Source organism: Schistocerca gregaria, chromosome 1 (assembly GCF_023897955.1).
Source record: "Schistocerca gregaria isolate iqSchGreg1 chromosome 1, iqSchGreg1.2, whole genome shotgun sequence".
Classification (NCBI taxonomy): Eukaryota; Metazoa; Arthropoda; class Insecta; order Orthoptera; family Acrididae; genus Schistocerca; species Schistocerca gregaria.
In genome coordinates this window covers 401,434,426-401,456,811 of record NC_064920.1, presented here as the reverse complement: position 1 = coordinate 401,456,811, position 22,386 = coordinate 401,434,426, and the positions used below count along the sequence as shown (strand labels likewise).

Genomic DNA, 22,386 nt, shown 5'->3' with positions numbered 1-22,386 from the left:
GAATCCTAGTTGTTTCTCTTCTTACAGTTTTGAGTGCTACCTGTTGTACCACACACTGTCTGTCCCTTGCTCTCTTCCTGGCCTTCACAGCTTGTTCACATGTCTCACTGACCCATTTCTTCTTCATTGTTAGCTTTTTCTCTCCTAGAATTTCTTGAGTTGCTTCAGTTACAGAGGTCCTTAGTTCTTCCCATTGCCTTTTAACATTTATTTCAGCAGTGTGGTCTGATGCCAATAATTCACACTTGTTATGAATGTTATACTGCTGGCATATCTCTGGATCCTTAAGCTTCTCAATATCAAACTGTCTCTTGGCCACGTTGTTCTTTTTCATTTTGTAGCACAGCTGTAACCATAATTTGGCTATGACTAACAAGTGGTCTGTGACCCCATCTGCTAGTCCCACTTTGACATTGATAGTAGCAACAGGATTTTCAGTGTTCTGTTGTAGTTTGTGAGGATTATTTGAGTACACCTGATCCTTCAGTTTACCCCACAGGTAAAAATCACAGAGAGATCATGTGATCAAAGAGTGCAGGAGATTGTACTGCCTCTGCTGACTTTTCTCTCCTCAAAGAACTTCTCACACTCTCGTGGCAAGGTTTCCAAGATGGTACGTACTGTTGGTCCATCTTGCCGAAAGTATCCATGCAGTCATTCATCTTCCATGACCTTATCTGCATATGGATTAAATAGTTTCTGGGCATTCCACTCAGCATTAACAGTTCGGTAAAAGAATCATATTACAATGTGTACAACAGGCATTGTGCTCCAAAAACTTGTATTGAGATTATGCTATGCTTCTTCAGAGTACTGATGGGGATTTCCTGATGCATAATGGTGCATGTTCTGAGTTCACATACCCTGATATGCTGAAATAGGCCTCATCTGAAGAAACAAAAACCTGAGGGTTCAAAAGTCCTGATTTTATTTCACTCGCAAATCATTGGAAGATCGCAACACATTGAAATCACAGTTTCCAAAATTTTCTGTGATGGGTAGTTCTCCTTCATTAACAAATATCAATTCTGCATGTTTTAGAAATCTTTTTGAGGCTGGTTTTATTTTGCCCACTCTGTATGTGGTATGTCAGAGACTGAGAGAGAATGAAATATAAATGAAACTAAAAATAGAAAGGTAATTTTCACACACTTCAGTCAAGACTGCATTTATTTAAATGTACTTAAATAGGGAGACAAGCAATCGTATAGACAGGACAGAGAACTGATAATAAGATCAATACCAGACAAATTGGAGAAAGACAAGGGTCTAACAATTTTCTGGGGGAGATGCTGCAAAAATTAGGGCTTTGAAACAGTGGTATTAAAGCTAAATATGTAATTAGGACATAGGTACTGATGGCCTTTCTGTGAAATCATGTCACAACTGCTGCTATATTGCATACACTTTACCATTCTGCAGATTTTACTTCACATTTCTTCTGAGTACTTAATATTGTTTGACTATGGGGGTATTTTTTTAACCATACCAGACTATGGCTGATGAAATTTTTACTGACTTTTTACGCTATTTGTATACCAAACTGGTAAGATTTAACCAAGTTCAGCATTTAAACATATAACACACCAATTCTTGTTTAAGAATTGAGTATTCCATTAGTAGGCCCTACCGATGCATATTATACATTATAGCTTTGCATATTTATTGTGTAAACGGGTATCACTGGATTAACAGATACTGTACAGCTCTTTTACTATTATTGATTTGTTAGGGCTTCTTGTGAAAATCTTTTTCTTTTTAAACATGCTTAACTACCCATTAGCTATTGACATTTTGACAGCCCGGCACAAAGAAAATCATCTTTCATACAGTAGGCTACTTTTCATTTCCATGTTCTCTATTATGGGTTTTAAAGCTTTTCTTTCCTTTGATTTTTTCTGATATTTAAGACGAAATACGAAAGGACCTCAGATATGAGTACAATGTGCTGGTCCATATACAGTACGTAGCTTATGTACGGGCAGGAGCCGGATGTATCGCGGTTGGTGCCCTACCTCTGAAGAATGCGTCATCGCTAAATCACGTCATTGTGGAACCTTGAACTACAACATTGCAGTGTGTCAAGATCGCGGTGGGAGTTTAAACCGCGAAATCGAATCGCAGGAAGCACTATTCCTTACGAATTATAAACAGGGCAAACTTCTCGTGTAGCTGTTCAGCATACATGTCTTTCTGTACTTTGAACGCCAGCGAGGAATAGCGATTTAATCCACATTCTAATATTTGCTGTGATTTCGCAGCCACACTGCGATAAACATGTTATATAAGTTGTACGATAGTTGCTACGCTTTTAACTTTAACGAATAAGGGACGCTTATTAAAATTACGCGTACCACACTAGTACCATTCTGAAATGCTATTGGTTTTGTCCAATTCTCTGTTTGTCTCTTTTACTGGTTAGGCGAAAGTGTAATAGGCAATACTGTATTCTTGTAATGGGCGATACTGTATTCCATTTACCTTAGTACAGATTAACATTCCAATTGTCACTGTTTTCGTTTACTATACGTTCGTGTAGCAAGCGAAACACAATTTTCGCCCAAATACAGCTCCACCTATGATACAATTGGAAGATTAATTTCAGATTTCCTACAACCAACATTCTTAATATTTCATTTGGTAGCAGTTGACACTGGGCACACTCTTACCATCAACGTCAACAAATATGCCTCACTGCCATGTTCAGACATTATTGGATCAGCATGTCAATTCGCATTGCAGATTGTCAAAAATAATTCGTTTATTAACTAATTCTTCAGGTTTCTATAAGGTGCATATTCTTGTATCTTGTTCATTCTGAACTGTACTGTTCATTCTGGGAGAGATCGTGAAATCAATTAATACCGATTCTGTTGAAGGAAGTGGCATGTTATTTGAACAGCTTCTCCCCCCTTCGTCTCCACACCGATATAAATTGCAAAATACTCTCGTACATTTGTACCAGCGAATATTGCTTTTGAGGTGTGGCATTACCGCTAGACAAAGATAAAACAGCGACTGCACTCAGTGGCCGACTACCGAGGGAGAAGTGTGTTGGTGATGGCAGGGATGTTATTTTTCACATCGCGGAATTTACCGCGAAGCGTTAGCAGATTGACACAAAAAGTTTTGGAGAATGAATGGTCTCAGGTGATTATTTCAATTTATTTATAGATTGTTGGTGCCGTAACATGTGTAGGTTTTCCGGTGCTACTTAAAATTAGATTCACAGTGCAGACCATTACGGTTATAACTCTCCCATTTTTCTCTTTTATTTTCGTTAAGTAATCACATGTGAGTAGCAAAGCACAGGTCTCAGAATTTTTGAAAATCTGTGAGAAATATAACATAATAAATGGCTTTAGAGTATGCATCTCGCTTATGGATGAAAGTTCGCATGTTCTCATCCAGCTCACCTGAAGGACGCCGACGAATGCCCTACTTGCAAAAGCTACATAAATAAATGAATGTCACGATCCAACAGCAATTTAATTCATAATCAACAAAATATGACTACATTTATATTTTTAATTTTTTTGAAAGTGATACCCTTAAAAAGCGGAATTTGTAAGTCGAGATACCCACCTGGTACATTAATTGCAATTTGTAAACAGTAAAGCATGGATGCATGGCAAAATAATTTTATTAGAATATCGAGAGCAAAATTATTTGAAATTGACCATATATGTTAGCTGTTCAATGGACATTTTAACAAGCAGTGTTCTGTTACACTGGCTGAATATTTTTGATGTAGCTACCATATCACTGACAATTGAATAGATTGTACTCTTTCTTCTTAATTGGGAGAAATCATTTTGTACTGAGGTAGTAGGATTAACTTTTTTGTTACTTTCGATAGGTGTCTCCATCTTTCTTGCTTTCTCCTCCCGATAAATTACCTTTGAATACCACTGTTGCGTGTACATGTGTAGCTGTTTTGGTAACCATCAAAACTTTTCATAAACTACACAAATAATCAAAGATTCCAACAAAAAACAGATTTTAAGTCAAATACTTCATTCATAGCTCTTATAAAACATGCATTTAGTACACTTGACAGTTGGGAGGGGGCTCAAGATCAGTTGGGTTTAAACATTTGTTATTAATACGGTACTAATTATTTTTGTGGTCTTATGCATCTCAGATCTATGTTAACAGTACTGTCTCCATGATGCTCTGACGACGATATATCATACAGCTCTCGTTTTTAGTTGTGCTAATCTATGTATTTGCATATTTGTGCCACAATACTGAGTTTGACGGTAGTGTAGATAAGCCCTCAGTACATTCTTATTAATGTCCGTTTGTACCGTTCTCCGATTAGAAGTGTGATGGAGCCTATGAGAACAACTTAAAAATTTTTACTCATTTGTGCCCTTAAAAAGTGGACTACACATCATTCATCTAATTTTATACGTGGGGATTATTCACTAACACATGAATGATAAGAAAGACTTATGCAGACTTACATATGAATGAGTGTATACATTTGAGTGGATGCCTACCCTGTTTGTTATTACCACTTTTGTATTTGCAAGACATTTCCATAGACCGAAAAAAGTTTCACTTCTATTTTTCATCTGCTGTTTTCCGTTCTGCTTAATGTCTTTTGTACGAAAATTGTTATTTGATCTGCAAACATAATTTTTTGGTTACAGTTACACGGTGGATGTCTGTCCCTCCTCCCTATTTTGTGATGTACATACATAATATGTATCAAATCACACATCCGTTATCTGATATAAGGTTTCTGTATTCACTTTGCAGTTTTAGATTTTATGGTGAAAAGTGTGTTAAATATGGAAAACAAGTGTTAAGTATGGTGTGAACACAAATGTTAGGTTATGTTACAGATCAGTCTGCTACCCCAGCTTTTATTTGGCTCTTTGCAGTCACTGACTTTGCAACTCGCAACCAAATTATTGCCTTCCAACCTTACCCAGACCTTGGACTATCCTACAGGTTAATGTGTGTCCACAATGAAGTTTTTTTTTTTTTTTTTTTTTAGAGGGGGGGGGGGGGTGTCCAATATCACACTCCAGCCAACTTCTTGGTCCTTGGTCCTGTAACACCAGTTGTGAATAACTTGAGAGTACTGACTCTGTCATTTATCCATCCCTCCATTAAAGCAAATTTTATGTTTGAAAATCAGTGGATACCATAAATATATGCACCATCAACTCTGAATTTTTATACAGACAAAGCCTCTTTTCAACAATGTTTTTGTTTTTATTGTTGCTCCAAATGATTTGATCTTTGTTGAACTTGTTTTTGTGATAAGACATTGGACCCATATTAGGGAGGTGGCAGTACAAGCCATCCAAATTTAAGTCAAAACTTGGGACTGTTTTTTGAAAGGTATGGCTGATTTTCTTCCACTATCCAAACTTGTGTTCAATTGCCAATAAGTTGTTGAATCCTAATCTTCATTCCTTCTTTGTTAAACCACACTGGATCTTGTGTTGTACTGTACTGCTGTCTGTGGACCTTAATTATTTTAAAAAGATGGATGTTAGAGTATCTGGTCGGTAATTTACTGGATTCTTTTATAGATTCCTCTGTAATAACTATTTCTTTTCTAGGACTGCTGAATAATTCATTTCATTCGTTGCTAAATGTATTAATGTCAAAACTGTTTGTCATTAATATTTGCTGTAGAGAAGATATGTTTTGCCACTGTGGGAACAACTTCAGCAGACCTGATGCACCCAAGTCAAAAGCCCATTTGAATCTGTGCTAGATATTTTTTCACATTTCCTTCATCAGGAGAATGGAAAGATAGAAATTTGCAGAAGCCAGATGTAAAGGAAATTTTTAGCAATTCTCATGATCAGAACAGACTGAAGTTACAGGAAAATATATGAAAATAAAGGAACAGTTGGGTGAAAAACAAAAAATGACATTTGCATTCAGCTGTTATTTCAAAATCCTTTATTTTACTGTTTCTGACTGCTGAATTTTAAGTGACTTTTTCAGTACTGTTTCCTTCCAAAATATGTGCTCCCTCTTTGTAACTTTCCTTATCCTCCTCTATAGCAATTTTTTTCCTTTGAAAATACCAACAACTAGAGTTTAAATAATATTTAGAATGAGTGTATCAATGATCCCTTTCATTGTTTTTCCTGTTTTGATTTCATTTTATAAATCTACTGCATCTGTGTGAGTTTATATTCATATACATTTGTACCTAACAAGCAATCATATGGTGTCTGATTGGGGGGTGGGGCATATAATAAAGAAATGGGTTAGTTCTTGATCTTGGTTTGATTGATTAATGGTTATTTATTCTTTTCATTCTGTTTGGTGACTGAACATCGGGATTGTGATTACTTATCTCTTTTGGAATGAGCTTGAGCATGGCTAATTACCGTCATACTCTTTAGTTTTTGTTACTGACATAATCAAAGAGTGACACATACTAAAATTTGTCAATGACACTACATTTGTTGCCAAAGGAAACAATTCTATCCAGGCAGTCCTCAGATTACATATGCTTTTTGAAACAATGAAGGTACATTGATCACAAATAAGACAAAAAAAAAAAAATGCTGAAAAACTCAGCATATGGTATGCAGCCTCAGTATAACACGTTCTTGAAGCATTTAGAAATAGTAAAGTGCTGGGTGTTGTAATAGATCGAAAACTATTATGGAACAGACACATTGGGTATATACACAAGAAATTGTCATTTGTAATATACCTCCTGAGGAGATTGAAAAGAGTAATTAATGACCAATATACAGTAACAAATATCAAACTCTGTTCCACAGCTGTATTGCCATGGACTACCATACACCTATAGAGTCATTTTCAGTCTACAACAAACTTGATTTTACTACAAAAGAAGGCAGTAAAGCCGCGCGGGATTAGCCGAGCAGTCTCAGGCGCTGCAGTCATGGACTATGCGGCTGGTCCCAGCGGAGGTTCGAGTCCTCCCTTGGGCATAGGTGTGTGTGTTTATCCTTAGGATAATTTAGGTTAAGTAGTGTGTCAGCTTAGGGACTGACACCCCTAGCAGTTAAGTCCCATAAGATTTCACACATTTTGAAGGCAGTGAAAAGTGTCACATAGAGTAGTAAAAGGGAGCATTGCAAGCTGTTATTCCTAAATGGGTAATAATAGCTGTAGATTGCCTTTATTATCATTGTGTGTCATCCATTTGAAGGAAAACCATAGCCCATTCAGCAAAACAAAAAAAATATAAACTAACCAAGCTATGAACTTCTGAAAATGAGATACCTTTCCGACTTGCTATGAGAATGTTCAGTTCACTGCTCTTGGAAGTGCAGATCTTACTGCTGGAGAAGTATAAGGACAAATTTATAAGAGACCTAAAACTATGCGCAGTAACCCGATACATGAATTTTAAGACACTAATGTCAGTGAATGGCTCTACTGAACTTTCTCCGGACCTTATAAACTGACTTATAAAATGTGTGTTGATTACAAATGTATTCTACAGTAAAAAGTTAAATTTGTTTAAGTTAGTTGTTATGTCATATATTATTTTACAGTGCTTTAATAAAACTATAAATTTGATGCATAGCTGCTGAATGCTGCAGGTGTAGTAATAAATGTTAATAGTGCTTTTTGAAGGCAATGACTCAACAAACAAAAAATAAACAAACAATAGAATAAAATTTGTCTGGGATTAATAAACTAAACAGAGTTTCCAACTCTCAGTTTCTGTTGTGGCTGAAATGGAAATTTCCAGTCAGTATCTTTTACCAATTATGACTTTGGCAACGAGTCTTCGCTTTTCATTCACAAACCATTTGAAAGCTGAGTATTCATCACTGAGTAATATAGAGGTGCATTTTGAGAAATGCTAGGAAAGAAAAGAAACACATGTATGTATCACAGCAAAGGCTAGAGTGAAAGACTTAATTATGACTAAGGAAAATTAAATGAAGGTAGTGAAACATGTACCCAGGCAAATTGATAGTAGATGTACACAAAAAGTTAGTTACTATTTACCAAGTAATATGTAAAGAGGCAGGAAGCTATCTAATGTGGTGTGGATACATAAAGGAAAAAGATAAAAAGTGTGCAAGAGCAGAAAGAATTGTGTATTGAAGACAGGTATGTTTGTAAAAGATCAGAGGAAGTTTGTATATATGTAGTAGTGAATTTCAATTGGCTTATTACGACCTATGTAGGGAGTGACTGTAGTATGTTCCTCGTCCTTCCAGCAAGACTCGTTGTCGTAATTTTAAGAGTAGTATCTTCTCTTTTCCTAGTTTACCCCTTAAACTTTTACTGTCTCCTAGCTGCAACAGAAATATTTTTTCCCAATGGAAACCTGAAGTACACATATGTTTAATCTTTTTGTCATGTACAAGTGCTGCCAAATGTTTGGTATCACTATAAAAGTATCAAGGTAGTGTAGCAGTGCACAGCAGCTTGTGACCACCAGAATGTACAGAAGTGGTTGGATAGTTATAGTTCAGTGTGTAAGTGAATAATAATATTTTTATTTCTTAAAATGATTAACAAATGATCAGTTTATGTTTTGCAACAGTGAATATTTCAAAATTAGTTATTTTGGTCCATAAAAAGAAGCCAAGTGTAAAAAGTATGATCTTGAAAAGCGGTACATATTTTTGTATAAATCTTTCACCTAAAATCATTTTAAAAAATCGTCTAAGAGTATTACAGCATAAAGAAAAATTTTCCTTTTTTAAAGAAAAAAATCAGATCTGAAAGGGTTAATAGTCATGTGATAAGGATCTTTGACAGAAGAACAGTACTTAGGAAAGTATTGAAGAATTATGTAAATAACCATTGCCTTAAAAAAAGTTACTCTGTGAGTATTGTCTCAGATTGGTATCTTCTCTTGTGACTGTTGGATTTAACTTGGGTTATCGTTAAACCCTTCAACTTAAAATTTTGTATTACTACTTAATATGAACATCTCGGGGATTATCAGATTATCATTTCACAAGATTGACTTGCATTTTATTTCTCTGATTGTCATGGATCCCTCTCCCTCTGTTCCTGTCCTGCCTGAGTCCCCCTATTTTTTTTCTATTTTCTGTGTAATTCAGCTTTGCCCTGTTACTCATCGTTCTCTTTAAATTTTAGTGTAATTTAACATCCATTATGTATGAAGTAGCACACACGAGACTTGACCCTATTGTTCTTCTTTTTCAGGTGACATTCAAAACAAGATCATATCACGGATGCATATCATGCTCAAGCCACACCTTAGTAAGACGACTTACATCTGCACAAGCAGTAAAATGGTAGTTGTATTTTCTTTCTCTTTATTGATGTATTATAAGCTAATGACATTTCCCCAAAGAAAAACAAGAAAACCTATAAGATGAGGTTTCAGTACAGATTGTAATTAAAAACAAAAATTGTGTTCTGCAAATCTCTTCAGTGAGCACCTTGTAATATATGAAATCAATTAAGAAGACAAATACTGGACCATAATCTGCTACACACAGAATTCGTAAAGGCAGGTTATCGTAATTTGCATTACTTGGCACTTTAGAACCCTTAGAATGTTCTGCTTTAGGTATTTAGTAGGATGGTAATTTACTTGTACAGGTTATTTTTACAGTGATACAGGATTTGTCACCTTTAGTATGAGGAAAAAATGTCTCATCAGAGATATACAGATGTGTTTAATTAGTTTGCGATAGTTGATTGGCCATGTGTTCTTCAAGGAACCATTGGGAATTTTTCCTGGAATTATTTAGGAAGACCTTAATCAGGATGATCCAGCAGAGCATCCATTCTTCCAAGTCTGAGCCCTGTGTCTTAACAACCTCATTCAGTTTATGCCTAGTGTGCAACATTTTCACATACTTAGAACGTATTAGCATGATAACAAGAAAAGTAACAGTACACTGTTCATTGTGTATACACTAATTATTTGCAGCTATTTACAGATACATGTGATGTATTTTATGCTATACTATGTTCTTTCTGTACTCGCATCAGTTGTAATATTATCCCATAGATCTGTACATCCAAAAATGCTTCTGATAGGGAAATATCACTTTTAATAGTTGTTACTAGTTTCGCAAGCTGTTGCTTATATGGATCCTTTAATTCATGCATTCTATATGCTTTGGTCTTAAATTATTTATTTATACTTGGTTGTAGTGCAGAAAGTGTCTGTCTTTAAGTAAAATGGTGTTTGTAATATTTCACATCTCCTCCCAGGTGTGACATAATTCAGCGCATTTAATTTTGTAGTTGTAAAACAGAGTTTTTCATAGAACCACAGAAGATCGCATGTACGTTATTTCAAGTGTGACAATTCTAACTAATTCCCTCCCCCCCCCCCCCCCCCAATCTCTCGTAATATCTATAATTTTAATTTTTTTAATTTTTCAGTTGTCATAGGTGCAATCATAGTGTATGATTTTGTGGTACAGTTATACCTATTTCAGTAAGAGTTTTCTGTAGCTTGTGGAGAAATAAAAAAGAAAATTGTGACATGTAACATAAGTAAAAAGGCATCAAGTTATGTAAGGTAGCACAATTGCCAGTGCACCGTTAGCATTAAAAACAGCACTGGTTTTGACATGTTTTTTTTTTTGTGATGGTGTTTGAAACTGATTCTGAGGGTTAAAGCATTTCAATTACATAAGACAATATGGGATGGTTTCCATATATTATTGATGGAATTGATGTATGGGGTTCCAAGATTGTGCCCCTCAAATTGTTAGAATTTCCTGTATGTACAAGCATTTTTCTCATTGGCAGAAATAACAATGCATGAGAGCCACCTGTTGCTCATAACTGAATGTTATATGCCTCAGCTAGTACATGTTGACTCCGAAATTCTTACAAAAATGATATTTATGAACTTTTACTGATGCTAGTAATTTGTAAATTGTAAGTTGTCAAAATAAGAAAAAAAAAAAAAAAAAAAAAAAACAGCACCAACCAGCATTCTTACAATGTATTAATTTTGGCCACTCAAAAGATCTGTTATACGTTGTTTTGTAAAGTAATACCATTTTGTAAAATGCTGTTAAGTCATTTCCATATTTTCTGATAAAATTGTTTTACATGACGTAATGATGAAAATAGTAGTTGCAAGCAAAACAAAAAACAGTGTGTACCATTTATGCAGTGCTGCCTAGTGGTTTAGTGCACTTGGTTACCAAAATTTTCTCTTAGTAGCAGTTTTCACTAGTCTTGTGGTTGAGAATGTTGTCTTTGTACGTGTATCTAATGGAAAAAATTTACATGATAGACATAACACTTCTAAGTTATAAAGCCATATTCTTGTCGTTATACTATGTCTCTTACCAGTGGTATATTTTCATATCTCTTGAAACTAGTGTTGTGTTTTATTTTAAAGCCTTTGAAAATGATGGAATGTCAAAATGTGTAAGACGTTTTCGGAAATAATAAAGTGTGGTCAAGACATAAGAAAAGTTATTAAAGTGCACCCAAATGGCCACTTCGTCTCAACATTTTCATGCAAATTGCAGTTCCATTCACACAATACACTGTTGATCAAATTAGTGTAAACACCCAATAAGAAAAATATTCAGCTGTTGGTATTTTGAACTTTCTAAAACATGATGCCATTTAGCATCTCAAACATGTTCTTTGAAAAACGACTTAAAGAATCAGTTTATTAATACTTGACAGAGGCATTCTTAACTGAATAAAATGCCTTCTGTGTCCAAAAAGATGATTGATGCAGTCTTGTTATACAGAGTATACCCATCCACTAAAGAAATGCCTTCGATCTTCTGCTTGAAGGCAGCTGAGCAGGTGTGTAGACTGTTGTCTTTCATTCTACTTTTCCCATTTCTTGCTCTGTTGAAAAGGTTAGAAAAATGTTCCCTAGAGCACATCAAACAAGAACAGAATTGAAAATCGTAGTGCCCGAAACAAGGTGCTCCTCACTTACGTTGGAAAAGGTGTTCTCTGTTTAATGCAACTTTCCAAATCATCATTCAGCCAGTGTGTATCTGATGACTTTAGGTTTGGACTTCTGAGGGGGTACAGCATATAATATATAGAGGGAAAGGGGAGGGGGGGGGGAGGGTGGTGCAGACGTGAGGGGGGAGTGAATGAGTGAGTACATGATTTTGATAGGGAAGGATTGGTGTGGACAATGACCAAAGACAAAATGGGAAAGGTAAGGTGAGGTATTGATAAATGATTTAACAGAGGGTTAGGTCAGGGGGACTGTTACAATGCAGGATATCTTGCAGAGATAATCCCCACCTGCATAGTTCAGAGAAACTTGTGCTGGAAAGTAGTATCCAGATGACATGCATACTGAAGCAGCTGTTAGGTAGTTGTGTTCTGGTGTGTAGCATGGTCAGCAACTTGATGGTAAAATTTGTGTTTTGCCACAGTTTGGTGGTGGCCTGTGACTACTCTGTAGTGGCAATCGGTGGGCGAGTTTGTAGGACAGGTTGTCCACAAAAGGAATGGCCCACGGGGTGCAGAACTGCTACCACCAAACTGTAGAAAATCGCAGACTTGACAGTTGCCAAATATGCTGCACACACCATCACCTATGACTTCACTAAGCATGTAATATGGATACTCCCATATTGTGCGTTTCTCTCATAGGTGGGAATTCTCTCTCCAGCACAAGCTGCAGTTCCCGTGGCCTAATCCTCTACTAACGTGTTCCTATTTGTCTTCTGTCATTGTTCCCTGTCCAGATTGTGCGCTGCCTTTTGCCTTCTCACACTCAACTCCTCTCCCAATCTCCCCTCTCGCCCTCCCCCTCACTCCCCACTACCCTTCCCCCCCTCAGCCCTCTCTCCCTCTCTACCCCCTCTCTCTCCTCCCTTCCTTTCTTTCCTGCTACATGCCCCTCTTCCTTCTCCCCTCCCTCCTCCTCCTCTCCCCCTGTCTCTTCCCCCCCTCTCCCCCTGTCTCTTCCCCCCCTCTCCCCCTGTCTCTTCCCCCCCTCTCCCCCTGTCTCTTCCCCCCTCTCCCCCTGTCTCTTCCCCCCCACCCCTCAATGTCCGAGTGGCATTCCACAAGATGGCGGTTCAAATCCAAGCCCGATATCCTGATTTAAGTTTTCCATGATTTCCAACCTCTCCCCATCTCTCGCCCCTCCCCCCCTACCCCATCTATCGCCCCTCCCCCCTACCCCATCTCTCGCCCCTCCCCCTACCCCGTCTCTCGCCCCTCCCCCCTACCACATCTCTCGCCATCCCCTGCCCTGTCTCTCGCCCCTCCCCCCCTACCCCGTCTCTCGCCCCTCCCCCCCTACCCCGTCTCTCGCCCCTCCCCCCCTACCCCGTCTCTCGCCCCTCCCCCCCTACCCCGTCTCTCGCCCCTCCCCCCCTACCCCGTCTCTCGCCCCTCCCCCCTACCCCGTCTCTCGCCCCTCCCCCCCTGCCCCGTCTCTCGCCCCTCCCCCCCTGCCCCGTCTCTCGCCCCTCCCCCCCTGCCCTATCTCTCTTCGCCCCCCTCCCCCTGCTCCATCTCTCGGGCCCCGCCCTCCTACCCCATCTCCGCCTCTCCCCCCCTCCCTCCTCTCCTGTCCCACTCTTGGTTACACCCCTAAACTGAAGGTTGAGTCTTTTTTAAAAATTGTGTATCCTTATTGTGAGACACAATTATGTATATGATTAATTAGTCATCTTGCAGCCTTGATTTAGTAAATTGTCCGAGTTGTGATTAACATTTTCTTTGAGAATAGCAAACTAATTCATGAAAAGATTGTAGGAGTCATCAGTAACTGATATTTGGCTGTTTGTCATTTAGAAACTGAATAGAATTGGAAATATTAGGCCTACAGACACAATCAAGAGACCTATTGGTAGCATTTCTCAATGGAGAGAGAGTTGTGTTTGTGTGAAAATGTGTGTGTATTTTGTCCAAGTCTGATGGAGGACAGTTCAGAATCAAACAGTGTAAAATTGAGAATTGAATAACAATATGAAAAATAGGTAACTACTCACCAGATAGAGGAGGCATTTTTATTTAAATTCTACTTTCATAAAGAAGTTTGTTACTGATTTCCTTAAAATTCTGCTTACTGCAAATTATGAAACTACTTATGTGGCGGTGCGGAATTCCCCATGGACATACAGAACTTGTAAAGATTGTTGTAAATAAAGTATTAATTTTTCTCTGAAGAACTTTGCACCATTATGTTGAACTTTAATATTGTTCAGCAGTACGCTGCTAAATGTTCACAGCATAATCCAAGTTAACACTAAATATCTGTGGCAATGTAAATCAAGTACTTTGTTTTAAGAAGCATTAACGAACAGAATTTTGATACCAAGTGTATTTCCTTGTAGTTGTAGCCTGCTTGTACGTAAATATATTGCTTGCTGCTTCTTTTAGTCGTTACCTCTCCTTGCCTATTACACCTCTGCCACATTGCCTAAAGTACTTGGCTCTATTTTTTTAGGTGGAGAAGGATTTAAATTACCGTCTAATATCCAGACCTAAGTGTCTTTGTAGTTTCCTGAAGTCGCTTAAGGGAATATACCTTTGAGAAAGGTACTTCACCTTTCTTTCTGTAGCTTTTCCAGTCCAAGCTTGTACACCATATCTAATGACCTTGCTGTCAACAGGAAGTTAATAATGAATCTTCCTTCCTTTCTCTTCTGCATAGCAAGATCTATTCCTCTTTCTTAAGATGTGGGTAGTCATCATCTTTCCCCTTTTTTGGTTGGAAACATGCATTAGAGCTCTTTGTGGCGAGTAGTCTTTTTCAGTTCTCACCCCTGTAAGTTGGCTGTGTTCTGATTTTTCAGTTTATAGTCCTTATATGTTTATGCTGGAAACTTTCTATTAGAGTACAGAAAGAACGTGAAAGAGGTTGACTTTGATTTCCCATACTTAATCTGTATCTTGTACCTGTTAAAACCTTAGTTTTTCTCATAAAACACTGGAATCAATTTGAATAATTTCCTTTTTGTATTTTATAGGTTTATGAAGATGGAGAACTTACGTTCGTGCAACGTGTTTGTGAGAGACTTTAAATCGTCTTCATTTCTGTGTAAGTTGGAGATGATTTGTAGTAGCATTAGAAAATTTCTGTTCTGCATTTAACTTTGTAAAAAGTAGAGACTGGCATGTAAAGATACAAAGATTGGAGTTTCCAGACAGAATGAAACTATCTGGCAGTTCAGGATTAGACCTTGGGTCTTTTAATGAGGCATCCTTAGTTGCTTCGTAAAACTGGTTCATGTTTCAAATACGAACACTGACAGATTTAAACTTTTTTTCTGAAATTTGCTGAGCTAACTTCTGATCTCTGCTACCATGAACTGTGTTAGTCACACTATAGAGTACATGTATCAGTTAAACATGTTCTTGAAATAGATATGGTAGCTTAGTCAGGTACTTGGTACTCTCTTGTCTTTAGAGGTCCCTGCATGTTGTTACTTAAAATTTTATCAAATACTGACCTAACCAACCCTGTTTTTGCTGATTCCGCTGCAGTAGCTATTGTTGTTGTTGCTGTTTGGGACATGGTTGCGTGACAGTGGAGTCATGGCATCATTACTCCACATTCTCAAATACTTAGTGTTCTTAACAAGTTAACCTCACAGTAAAAACAGTGGGAACTCCAAGTTGGAATCTCAATAGTATAAGGAAAAAGATAGATTGCTACTCACTGTGAAGATGACAACTCACCGTAAATATGATATGTTGAGTTGCAGACAGGTACAATGAAAACACTTGTGATTTAGCTCTTGGCCTTTGCCTTCTTCAGAAAAGTACACACTCATTCATTCACACATGCAAGCACACCTCTCACCTTTATGACTGCCATCTCTGACAGCTCCGCCTGGAATGTCATCTTTACGATGAGTAGCAATCTATCTTTTTCCTTGTCTTTTTGATAAGACATACCACAAAGTCAGCTTGATATCAAAATTATAAAAATGTAAAGAGCACTTAAAACTGAACATCTAGGAAATAGAAGACAACTAAATCTCAACTGCTGTAGCACAGCTTGAGTTGCAAACTATTATTTTCTAGCAGCTTTGGGAGGAGCTTTAACAGAGGCAAAAATTTACATATGCGTGACTGTTAGGCAATCCCTGCCAAAAATAGAGGGAAGGCCCCATCTAATCTTTGGGCCACATTATGATTATCGAGGCTCTGCACATTGGCAATTCCTCTTACTCTGGAGAAGGAAACTTTGCATCAACATGCGATGTCCAATCTGGAGGCAAGTTAGCAGTGACTGGAAGGAGTGACATCATGGCTGGATTGTCAATCTCATACAACAACTTGTTTTGCCCTCACTTACAGCACCTCCTCCCATTGACACATGAACTGTTATTCAACAGTGATGGTGATGTGTGCATGGATACTTAATAATTTTTGCCACTGTAGGTATCGAAAAGACCTCCTTGACTGTTTTATGCCTTGAATTTTCGCGCGCTCTATTACCCACTAGGATATCGGCCTCCTCCTTAGATTGTGCAATTGAAAGAGATTGGTCTGAATGGACTGGACTTTTTTTTGCTGCTAGGTATGCACATTGAATGACTTGCAGCATACTGAAGAAATATGAGCATGCGAGGAATTTCTTAGCTCAAATACATATTGCCTGCTACAAAAGTTTCGCGATGGCATGTATACATCCACATTATTAACATAAAATTCATTCAGGGTGTAGATCTTGAGGATGTCATTGGGGCAAAGCACAGAGAAGCCAAGATTATCTCTCGTCTTGTATGTATGTGGGTATACTATAATGATATTGGCATAAGATATTATCAAGTTATAATTTAAATGTGTAATGTAGAGTACTGTATTCTGTATTACATATAGAATCACAATGCGGTTCTTTAGCATTAGTGGTGGTAGATGACTCAGTCCTGTATAAGGAATGATACTTGTTCCACAAAATCATGTCTCGTGTTTTCCATTTTTGTTGTTGCTTGTGGGTGCTTATAGAAATTAGTTACTTTGTTACAGTGTAGTGGTATTTCAAAACAATGATTTTTTGCATGAATACAAGTGTAAAAAAGTAAATAATGAAGTAGTTATCATTAACACACGAAATGTGATGTAAATTTGTGTATATGCCACTCTCATTCTGCTGAAGTTCAAAATGTTTTAGATCTGTAAAGTTAGGTTAAGAAATTATTGGCTATGTAAGTAATTAGAGCAGATAATAACTGATCTCATAAAATTGTTGTAGATGACTTATAATTAATGTTTTTATTTTGAAGGTATTTTGTAGACCCTTAGCAGCAGTTTAATAAATGGAAATTTAAAGTATTTGCAATGAAAAGTAAATACAAGTAGTTTGACAGTCACCAGTAATGACTGAGTATCTCTTACAAAAATGTTCTGTAGGTTTGAATATTAGTAACTAGACATCACCTTAAATTTTTAACTGCAAAATAAGTCCTTAAACTGCTCTGCTAACTACACACTTGTTGATGAATAAGACTGTCATGCGGTGGCTCAGTGGTTGTGTCCTGGAATGCAGTCCAGAGGATTATAGGTTCGATCCACCAATCGTGCTCGAAACTTTCTGGCAATGTTTGTTAACATCCAAAATGCTAAGTTGTTTAAGTTGAGGACTCAGAGTAAAACAAAATTGTGCGGCAGCCTTTGATATGCACAGTGTAGTTGTCAGTGCATCGGACAAGGAATTTTAAGCAGGTGACACTATTTGTTAGGAGAAGAGTCTATGAAGAAATTCCAGTACCAATAGAAAATGAAGGGAATAGGAGCTACAATGTAATCAGGGTGGTATTTTACAACAGCTACAAAATTGGAATTTATTTACGAAGTGTCACTTTGAAAGACTGATTTACTTTTCCATTTCTTTTAGTTAAATTTCTTCAATTTCACTATCTACTTTCATTCTTATCGTTCTTAATTCATGTTCCCCAAGCATCAATGTACGTTTATGTTCACACTTCAATTTTTTTTTTATTTTTATTTTTTTTTCTGTTCTAACTCTGAAGTTTCTATAACAGAATCATGATTTGCCTGTTGCACTCTTATCTGTAATTAGAGGTTCTTTTTAGTTCAAAATACAAGATATACTATCAGTTAACTTGCACCATCATTCTTATCAACTCAGTGTACACTCTGCCCTTCATCTTCATTTCCTTTTCATCTATGAGCCGAACAATATTTTCATTTGCAGGTAGAGTCATCTACACATTTACTGATGATGTGTCTGAACTGCAACCTTCAGTGTTATTTAAATCTGCATTAGAATAAGAAATGAACAAAAATGTAATGAAAAATGTTATAAACTACCTTTTAGACAGAAAATTCATTTCAAAAAAACTTATCTAAGCTTTTTAAAATTAAACAAATCACCAGGAATAAATTATTACTTCAGGCCTGCAATTAACTTCTGCCAATTTTCCATAACAGTAGTCCTGACAAAATTTCCTCTTCCAGCTTTGAGTTTTTCAACCTTAAAAGGTTTTGATACTGTTTTTACTCCATTTTTACACAGCACATACAACTACAAGGAGACAAAATGTAAACAGTATGAAATTTTCACTCTGTAGTGGAGTGTGCACTGATTTGAAACTTCACAGAAGTTTGGAAGGTAGGAGACGAGGTACTGGTGGAAGTAATATTGTGAGGATGAGTCGTGAGTTGTGCTTGGGTAGCTTAGTTGGTAGAGCACTTGCCCGTGAAAAGATCCCGAGTTCGAGTCTTGGTACGGCACACAGTTTTAATCTGCCAGGAAGTTTCAAATCAGCGTACACTCTGCTACAGAGTGGAAATTTCATTCTGGAGACATCCCCCCGGCTGTGGCTAAACAATGTCTCCACAATATCCTTTCTTCCAATAGTACTAGTCCTGCAAGTTTCGCAGAACTTTCTTCCAAGCCTTTCTTCTCCTCTGTTTTGATGATGGTCGATTAATATTGGTAATCAAAGTGTGATGATAATTATTTCAATAGCTGATTTTAGCTGTGCTGCCACTGCATTTTTTGCTAATTTTTATCCATACTGAACCTCTTTTGATGGATCCAAGTTAAGTGTTGTACAATAGAGTAGACACCAGAACACAGTTCAGTTTCTGAGCTAAGGTCAAAAATGACTCCCAGTCTGCAATGCTATACAGTTGACTCTAAGAAGACATTTAACAAGGGGGCTGTGAGTGTAGCTAAATTGCATTCATAACAAAATCCCCGGACTTATTCATAACTAAGTCCCTGAATTTACTACCCTCCAGGAAAGCTGTCACAGTCAAATAATACACACAACCAGGAACTGAATGAAACCTGATGTAGAAAGTGCTGAAATATTTAAGGAAGTGTTCAATGTATATTTGAAGGTCATGTTGGGTCCCGTAGAAGGGGGAATGTCCTTTGGAGTTGACAAAATATTGGGGGGTGGTGGTGAGGGGTTAAACACAAATACTCAAAATACAACTAAATTATCCTACTTGACAACTGGTATAAATTCTGTACAGATTAAGTTTACTGTGAATTTATGATTGATAAACCAGGAGGGTATTTAGTCTCTGTCTACACACACACACACACACACACACACACACACACACAGAGAGAGAGAGAGAGAGAGAGAGAGAGAGAGAGAGAGAGAGAGAGAGAGAGAGAGAGAGAAATGCGCTCGGCAAAGCTGATATGTTCCTTAGAAGGAATCACAAAGATCAGACTCTCTGAACTAGTTACACTTGTGACGATAATTCCTAAGTCCAATTATCACTTGCTCTTACTGGTTCAGGGTCGAAGTCCAGTTGGTCATATAATGAGAGTGATCACAGAGCACAGTTAACCTTCCAGCTCCACAAAGGAATACCAATCTCGGAGAACTAAACCCACGTAAACACAAGTTGGAACAGACTAAGTCCCTTGGCTGATGTTCGTCTGCTTGTAGTGGCTGCGGTGCCACATCCTGGAGGTTGGGCTGTTACTGGAACTACATTGTTTAGATCTTGTAGGTTGCCCTGCATCGGAACTGCTTGCAGTGGCTCATTGATCTAAACTGATGGAGAGTAGCCAGGCACCCCCCCTAAATACACTCCTGGCAGAGTAATATCTGTGTGCTCCTGATTGTGGTGCTGTTGTCTGGGATGTACGCACCACTGGTCTTGAGGCTGATGCCTCTCATGGTGAAGCTAGTGCTGCATTTTCTGTGGTGCTGGCTTAAGTTCTACTTCAAAATAGACTGGCGTGTTTTGAATACAGTCTAGCAGCACAGGCAACTGCTCATTCATGTCAGTGATGCGTGTAGCTGTGGTCTTAAGTCAAGGATGCATAAAATATGATCTAATACTTAAATTTACGTTAGATGTTAAGAAATTCCTCTTTTCAGAAATACTTTCCTTTCTATTATCAATCTGCATTTTATATCTTCCCTACTTTGGCCATTACCAGATATTTTTCTGCCCAAATAACAAAATTGATCTACTACTTCTAGTCTCTCATTTCTTAATCTACTTCCCTCAGCAACACCGGATTTATTTAGACTACATTCTGTTACCCATGTTTTATTGTTGGTCATACTCATATTATAATGTGTTTTCAAGACAGTATCCATTCTCTTCAACTGCTCTGCCAATTACTTAGCGACCTCTGAGCAATTACAATAACATTAGCAAGCCTAAAAGTTTTTATTTCTTTTTTCTGAACTTTAATGCCGTATCCAAATTTATCCTTTAGTTTCTTCACAGCTCGCTCAATGTGCAGATTGAATAACATCAGAAGTAAATTAAACCCTATCTCACGCCTGTCCTGCATTTCTCAAGAACCAAAACTGGTTTTCCCCAGTTTTTCTACCACTTTTTCCATTCTACTGTAAACAGTTTGTGTCACAGTTTTGCAAACATGACTTATTGAAACGGTGGTTCAAAAGTATTCACATCTATCAGCACCTTTGGAATTGGAGTCCTTACATTTTTTCTGAAATCTGAAGGTATTTCACCTGTGTCATATATCTTGCACATGAAGTGAAATAATTTTGCCATGGCTGGCTCTCTCAAGGATCCCAATAATTCTGAGGGTATGTTGTCTGCTCCAGGGGTGTTGCTTCCATTTAGGTCTTTCAGTACTCTGCCAAAGTCTTCATGCTATATGGTATCTTCTGTTCATTTCCACTTAATTCTTCTTCTGTTTGTATAATATTGTCTTCAAGTTTGATCCCCTTATATGGACTATTCCTCCCATCTTCTCATATTTCCCTTCTTTGTTTAGTACTGGTTTACCATCAGAGCTCTTGATATTCATACAGTTGCTTCTCTTTTCTCATAGGTCTCTTTAATTTTCCTATAGGTAGCACCTAGCTTTTTCCTTAGGTATGCGTGCTTCTACAGCCTAACATTTTTCTTCTATTCATTTCTGCACAGCCATTTTGCACTTCCTATCTTTCTCAATTTTTAAACATCTGTATTCACTTTCAGCTGCATTTTCTTCTTTTTTCAATTACATCCCATGTCTCGTGATGTACACAAGGGTTTGTACTAGGCCTTGTCTTTTTACCTGTGTGATTATCTGCTGCCCTCACTGTTTAATATGTTAAAGAAACCCATTCTTTTTCTATTGTATTCCTTTCTTCTGTTTTAGTCCAGTGTTACCTAATACTCCCTGTGCAACTCTTAACAACCTCTGGCTCCTTCAGTTTATTCAGCTTGCATCTACTTAATTTCCTACTGTTTTACAGTTTCTTTGTTGCAGTCTTCAATTAATAGCCAATAACTGATAGTCAGTTGACATCAGGCCCTGGAAATGTCAGTTTAAAATCTGGTTTCGAAATTGTTTTACAATTGTATAATCAATCCAAAACAGTCCAGTGTCACCGGGTCTTCTTCACATGTACAACTTTCTTTCATGATTGGGTATCAGCAAAAATTAAATTATGATCTGTGCTGCATTTTCATTTTACCGGGTGGCTTCCTCTTCATTCTCTGCCCCCCCTCCAACTATGTTCTCCTGTTTTTCTTTTTCTTCCTTTTCCTGCTTCTGAATTCCAGTAATCCATCATAATTAAATGTTCATCCCCTTTAACAGCCTGAATAATTTCATTTATCTCATGATAGATTCCTGTCTTCATCACCTGCAGAGCTAATTAACATCATATATCAAAGCCTGTTTGCAGCTAGGGTGTCCATTTAATTATCATTTCATTCTAGCAAATCTGAATGGTCATCAACGGTAACTGTTCTTTCGGGAACAGATACTACCGTCATATATAGTTAAAATATGGCTTCCCGGCTATTGACCTTCTTGTGCGAACGCACTCGCGATGCCTGAACTCATACGGGACTTGGCAGATTAATCTGTAATAAGTATGATGGCCAAACATCTATTAGGCGCACTACGAATGTAGTGGTGTGGTCATGTTGGTAATGTGGGTCTCACGGGGAGCGTGCAAGGGATAAGTCCCTGCAAGCGCGCACTATCCTCTGTTCCCTTGGTGGTTCAGATGGACAGAGTGTCTGCCATGTAAACAGGCG

The 22,386-nt window shown here is 37.7% G+C and overlaps 1 protein-coding gene across 1 annotated transcript in view; it reads left to right on the top strand.

Annotated features, from left to right (window-relative positions):
- The first annotated feature begins 2,047 nt into the window (after positions 1-2,047).
- Positions 2,048-22,386, top strand: part of LOC126349195 (dihydrolipoyllysine-residue succinyltransferase component of 2-oxoglutarate dehydrogenase complex, mitochondrial) — a 54,279-nt gene continuing 33,940 nt past the window's right edge. The window contains exons 1-3 of the mRNA XM_050002410.1: positions 2,048-3,150; positions 9,154-9,245; positions 14,895-14,965. Coding sequence (XP_049858367.1) covers positions 3,061-3,150; positions 9,154-9,245; positions 14,895-14,965 — 253 coding nt within the window. The 5' untranslated portion in view covers positions 2,048-3,060. The remainder of the gene's footprint in view (positions 3,151-9,153; positions 9,246-14,894; positions 14,966-22,386) is intronic.